Here is a 6514-nt window from a genome sequence, read left to right on the forward strand (position 1 = left end):
GGACAGTCCTCGGTGTTGCAGGACCTGTAGCGAACTCGTTTGCCTTCACAGTACTTCCCTCCGTTTTTGGGCACTGGGTTGTCACATTCTCTCATTGTATACTGAACTCCTCCACCGCAGGTCCTCGAACACTCTCCCCAGGGCCCCCATGTCCCCCAGCTTCCATGAACAGGAGTCTAAGTAGAGATATGAATATCACTGTTAGAACTCTTAGGAGACATTTTAGGGAATCAGAGAAAATGTAAAACAGAGAATCAATTCTCAAACTACACTATCATCTCCTCTCTCCACTATGGGACACAGACGCAGGAGCTTGTCTGCATAAGAACCTTAAATATCACTTTGTTCTTTCCAGTTCTGAGTTGTAAACAAACAGGATTCATTAGACAAACTCACAGCAAAATGCTTCATGTCGGTCTTGTTCACACACTTGCCACTGACACACCATTTCCCTTCTCCACAGCTGGTGCCATCTGCCCAAGGGAAGTGCTTTGTTTGGCACACCAGTAAGCCACCAGAGGTACCAGTGCACCATAGGGTAGAACACGTGCTGGCTGCATCGGGGCAGTGTTTGGATTCCTCTCCAAATGTAAACTGACACTGACGGTTGGCGTCATATAAGGTACCAGGGAGATCAGATGGGAGCTTGATGGGGTTCTGGGGCTTGTCCATCAAACATTCCCCTGGGGGAAGAAAAGGCAGTTAATTATTAGAACATAGTTGGTGAAAACATGCAAAATGGACTGATTGTGGTGTTACAAGATATTTGCTATGTGAAACAATACACAGCATTTTATGTGATCGTAGCATTTTAGGAAAAGCAATGCCAGGGAGATTTAGATTTTTATTAAGACATTGTCCTCAATAGCGTACTTCTGGATTAACAATTGCAAGAAATTATTCTGTTCAAAATATGCATAAATAGATTTTGGGAACAGGAAGCACCGAGGATAAAGATCTACAGCTTAAGATCTTGACAGAGAAAGTGATTTTGAAAGGGGGGAAAGTGAATTGAGCAAGAACAATGTAGTCAGTTTAACTGGAACCCTACACAAGAGGGTTGGATACCATCTAGAAAGAGTAGCTGGCATCTTACCGTGGCCGTTATCCAGGAATGATGTGACCATGTAGGCACTGCAGGGAGACCACGGCTGGCTATGGTCCAAGCTGGAAAGCATGGAGGCCATCAGATGAGAATCCCCGCTCACACCATTAAGGCTGGCACAGTGCTTGGCATCATCATGTGGCATGTTAAACACATGGCCTGGAAAGCAAAAAAAGACCCACAATAAGATACCAATATATGCCTGGTCCTTCTTTTGTAAAGAACTCATTTCTACAGGAAGGAACCTTAGCTTTTTTAGGGATATTATCTACTTTGATCAGGGTATATATAAAAATGTCAATTTTCAAATGTTCAAAGTGCTTCTTCTTGTTCTAATAAGAACATATCTAAAATAGTGGAAAATATGATCTACCATTTCTACGATTGCTGGTGTCCAAAGTAGCAATATAGTCTGGGATATTTTCCTTTCTCTCAAATCAGGCTGTCTTATTGGCTTGAATCAGAGTACAGGCACTGGGCTCAGCCTGTACTCTGAATCTGACTTACCCAATTCATGGGCTGTGGTGAAGGCAGCTTGCAAACCATCATCTTCTATGACTGAACAGCTTCTGCTGGGGTCACACACAGTTCCAACGTCAGCCATCCCCAGAGTATCACATGTGTGGGAGCCACATAAATCCTACAAAGAACCAAGGGAAATTCCTTTTAAGGAGGACAGTGTGGACTTGAGACTTAGCTCTTCTGCCGGACAAGTCTTTACATGTGCTTTGGAACTTGTCCGTTCATTACTGTTGGGGCTCCGAAAGACTACATGCCACTTTAAGCAAGATTTTCTCTACTACTCTTAAAATAGGACTGTGCCAGTTAAGATGTTGAAATTAAAATAGAAGTAACAAAATAGATTAAGCTAGCCTGTTAAGCAAAGTCAACGAGGCAATATAGATGAGATGGCTTTTTCATCCATCCTTATGCAACAAGCTGATACAATGATTGACAGCATCTTGCCTCACCTGCCTGGTGAACAGAATGGCTGTGTCATAGTGCTCTGCATCCCGGTCACTGGGAGGGTTGTGTTGCTTCTGCCAGCTGCAGAAGTTCCGCAGGGTGAGAGCAGCATTGGAGGTAACCTCTGGTCCCTTCTGCTCTTCGTATATAACTAAAATCTTGACCACCACCAGGCTAATTGAATTCCTAATGCTGGGGTGTTTGTAAAACCTGGCTGCCACGGAGAACAAGGTCAGAAGGTAATGCTTTAGGCCGCTGCCGTGGAAGTCAGCCATGGACTGGTCCGCCACGAGCATGGTTTCCACATAACGGGGGCTGGACACAAATCGCTTTTTTCTTATGTTTCCAGGTCCTGTGAAGGGAAAAGACAGTTTACTTATGGGCAGTCTCTCTCAGAATAGTGACCTTCCTGGAGTATATTAGGAAAGCTAACCATGTCAAAGTAAATAAAACTGAAGTATACCTGGAATAACAATAAAACAAATATTTGTGCCTTCTAAAAACTGTGAATGTTATTTTTAAAAGATTTTTGTCTTGCTTTAAATAAAACAAAAAGCCAACACGGGATTCTTAGAGTCATCAAACTGTCTGTGTATGTGTCCGCAGGGTTTCTTTGGTGGTCTGTGGAAATCCACAGCCCAAGCAAGGCCGTATGGATATCATCCTACAGAGCTGTAGTAAAAACTTGGCAAGGGCAGGGCACAGCGCCCTGAGTCACCCTTTCACTATTGAAGCCAGGGCTGAAATCCTGAATGAGATCATCTTGCTCCACGTGGAAGGCACAGGACAGGGCGGGGGGCAGAGTGGGAGGCGGGGAGGGGTTTTGCCAAGGGGCGGGGCTTGAGGAATCTCAGTCTGCAAGACTTAGCTCTCTCATTCAAGGGGTCCCTGGGGGTTCTCTGCTCTATCCAGTTCCGGGCACTAGGACCACCCACTCTGCCCAGCAGTCTATTTCTGCCCGCCCCCCTCACTCCCATTGTCCCGGGAGAAATAAGTTCCTGTCTCAAACCAAGGTCGCCTGTTTGGAAAACGGCCCTTCTCTGACAGCTGACCGAGATTCAACGGTCAGAGAAGTCGTAAAGTAGGCTATGACCCATCATTACCTGCTCCCCGGAGCAGAATGATAAGGGCAGGATACTTAAGGAAGTGAAAGAGAACAAGAAAGCTGAGTGACCAAATAAACTAACTTGTTAGCAAGTACTGAACACGCCAGAGGCAGGAGGAAGTGTAGCAGGGAGATCCGCGGCGGGTTGCATTCCACCGTGATGGGGAGCTGAACCTCGGCCGGGAGAGGGAGCGCAAGACCCGAGGCAGAGGTAGGAGGCGCGCGGAGGCGGGGCGAGCTGGGCAAGGACCTCCCAGGCAGGTTCTACTGAGGGACCCCGCGCTGCCGGCCATCCGGGTCAGCCTTTCAGATGGGGGAAGGGGAAAGAACTGAGATCGCTGCGCCGTTGCCTAGGCTCCTGAACACACGTCGAGGTCACCATCGCTCCTCTGCTCCGCCCTCCTCTGAACGCTGAGCGCACACACTTAGGTTACAAAACTCAGGGAGAAACTACAACTCAGCCTAAGTGAGCTCATACATTCACTACAGGAATTAAAGGATTGGCAATGGATTCTCTAGTTTAAGGAATCGGGTTACAAACTCCGCGGTGGAAACGCTTAGCCCTTATCGGCAGGGATTCCGAGGCTTCTCCCTTTTCTTAAATCATTAACTATTCGGGTAAATACTTGTTCTAGCAGGGTTTGGTCACCCATTTTGGGGGCGGGGGTCACGACCCTGAACCACTGCTGGTCTGAGTCCTTCAGGTCCAGAGAAGAACTAAAAGTATGCCCTCAAGTCACGTCTCGTAGAGAACGGAGGTGGATAGAGATTTAAGTGTGTGGGGGGCGGGGGAAGGGGGTGCGTTCTTATACCTGTTGGCTTTCCCGCTTCTTGCTGGGTGGGGTCCCGCAGTGGCCGCTGAGTCCGGGGGTCTCGACTTTCCGGGTGCGAGTCGCCGGTTGGCAGGGTCTCGTCGTCCATGACACCGCACTTGGCTCCGCCGCTGCCTCTCCGCCTTCTCCTGAGGATGTGGAATTGCGGCGGTGCCGGCGACTCCTTCTCCGGTACGGCAGGGACCAGACGCTCGGTGGCGACCTCAGGCGCTGGCTGGATGAAGAACTCCTCGCCCTGCAGGTAGAAGGCACCACGCACGCCTTCACAGAGGCTGAGGGCGGCGGCGGAGCTGGGGTCACCATTCACGGTGCCAGAATAGAAGCAGTGCGCCAGGTCCCCGGTGGGGTCCAGATGCTGTGCCTCGGACCCGGGACTGCGCCCCACCGTCTGGAGGGTGAAGCCAGGAGCCAAGAAACCGCTGTCCGGCTGCAGCTTCAGGTGCAGTTGCTGGCCAAAGGCCTCCAGACGGAGGCGCGTGGTGGAATCGTGGCCGGGGTCGCGCTCCAGCGAAGGAAGCACCAGCTCCTCGTCCTCCTCCGCGGGGCGCCCTTCTGCGCCCCGCACACACAGCAGCATCGCTACGGAAGCGAGCAGCAAGAATAATGTGGGTGAAGGCAGAGAGGCCCGAGACTTAGCTGCCGGCTGGACGTGCCCCATGTCGGAGCAGAGCCTCTGCTTGCGTGACCCCAAAGGGACTGCTGGCTGCATGACACCGCACACTGCAGCTCAGCGAACCCTTGTTCTGGTTAGGCGCTCAGAGGTTCGCTGACCTCCGGATGCTTAAAATTCACGATCACTTTGATTTGAAAGTTCGAGTAGAGCTGGCAGCCAAAGCTCCGGGTCCCTTAGAAAGAGGCGCTTCTGCTCGGCCGGCGCGCGGGAACTTCTTATTCCAGCACCGAGTTGGAGGCACGAACAAGGCTGCAGCTGCCAAGAGGCTGCTGTAGGATCGAGAAGCGCTCCGGGGCTGGGGACCAAGTCCAGGAAGGAAGCCTGGACTCTTCGTCCTCAGCCTTGGCCGCAGTGTGCCTGGATCTGAGCAGGGATCTGCTCTCTCCGCCGTGCTGTGCGCTCTGGCCTTGCAATAGCACCTGGCTCTGAGCTGCTTTCCAGGGAGTGCAAGATCTAGGCAGCCCCGGCAGCCCCTTTATAGCCAGCCACTTAAGAACTCCTCCCTCTCTCCCCCATCCCTACGACACCGCCCCCTGATCTCAGTTGGTGCTAAACCACGCTCTACGCCGCGGGGCCCGAAGGGGGTGGGGGCAGCCTCTGCGCTGGCCTCACGCCACCGCTCGTCACTCTGGGGGTGTAAGACGCCGAAACAGCGCAATGACCAGCACTTTGTACAGCCCTGGCTGCTCTGGGGAGAAGGGTGAACTTTTAAGTTCATCTCTTGGCTACAGATTCCCGGACCACCCTGTTTCCTGCCACCCTTCCTGTGCCCGGGCTGGGCTGCAGTTTCCAAGAGAGGGGTTCGAATGGGAGAGATCCTTCACCAAGATTCCCCTGCGCCTTGGCTACCTCTCAACTTTCCCTCTCCCCCTCTACTCAGAGCCCATTCTCCCCTAAAGTGGGATGTGAGCTAAAGCTGCCTTTAAAAAAGTACCCCACTTCTCCGTCTCTCTCCTACCCTTTCACAAGTACCACAATTTACAGAGTCCTCTCCTTTTACCCCAGCTTTTCTTGGGCTCTGCGCTTCTCAGGAAGAATGTTTGAGTGAGGGAGCCACGGAACACTGTAAAGACTTCGGATTTTAAAAAATCCACGTGGAATGACTTTAACAGTTTCCTCAAACCTTAGAGACGTCTGGGTGAGGTTGAGGGTGTGTGTGTGTGTGTGGGGGGGTACCCTGGTTCTTCTTTCCTGAATAGGCGAGCTGGAGCCAGCTTCAGTTCCCTAGAGACTAAGGAGGGACTTGGGCTTTTTCTTCTTCATTGGAGAAGTAACTCCCGCCCAGTCCGCGTACTTCCAAAAATCTAAGAGCAGCTGCTGCAGGCCGCAGGCCAGGGGGACAGATGCGTCTAAGAGCCCCACTTTACTAAGAGGGCCAAAATGTGGGGGGAGGGGAGGAGGAAATCGGGTTCCTCCTACCGGGAAGGGGAAGGCTGCATCCGCGTTACGAAAGTGACAAATGCTGAGCCCTTCCAACTTCTGGCCCCTAAGAAACAGCCTAGAGGCTCCACCACTAAAAAGAAGGAGGGGCTCCGTGACCCAGAGGAAGGAAATGGTTCACAATGCTCTCACTGGCGGAAAGGCACTAAGACAATGTAGAGACCGACAGTCCAACTCCCGAGGCAGACTGGCGCGCTCACACTGGCGTGCTCCGGCTCCCTGCCCTTCCCAGTTCTGAGCTCCTGACTTGCTGCCCCACCCCCATCCGTTGCTCCAACCGCTTCTAGTTGATCACGTCCCCTTTGCTCCTCCCCCAGATCTTCCTAACTCTGTGGGCCTCAGACAGTTCCTTGGAGGCCTCCAAGGCGTCCTTGTCCTTTATCCAAAAATTT

General features: G+C 51.8%; 1 protein-coding gene across 1 annotated transcript in view; it reads right to left on the bottom strand.

The window, feature by feature from the left end:
- Window positions 1–5111, bottom strand: part of Adamts1 (ADAM metallopeptidase with thrombospondin type 1 motif 1) — a 9015-nt gene extending 3904 nt beyond the window's left edge. The window contains exons 1-6 of the mRNA XM_005345299.3: window positions 3989–5111; window positions 2077–2423; window positions 1613–1745; window positions 1097–1264; window positions 397–683; window positions 1–176 (exon numbers count right to left, since the gene is read on the bottom strand). The exon at window positions 1–176 is cut by the window's left edge and continues 5 nt beyond it. Of these exons, the coding sequence (XP_005345356.1) occupies window positions 1–176; window positions 397–683; window positions 1097–1264; window positions 1613–1745; window positions 2077–2423; window positions 3989–4718 (1841 nt within the window). The 5' untranslated portion in view covers window positions 4719–5111. The remainder of the gene's footprint in view (window positions 177–396; window positions 684–1096; window positions 1265–1612; window positions 1746–2076; window positions 2424–3988) is intronic.
- Between the last annotated feature and the right edge of the window lie 1403 nt (window positions 5112–6514).

The sequence above is a fragment of the Microtus ochrogaster genome, chromosome 2 (genome assembly GCF_000317375.1).
Source record: "Microtus ochrogaster isolate Prairie Vole_2 chromosome 2, MicOch1.0, whole genome shotgun sequence".
NCBI lineage: Eukaryota > Metazoa > Chordata > Mammalia > Rodentia > Cricetidae > Microtus > Microtus ochrogaster.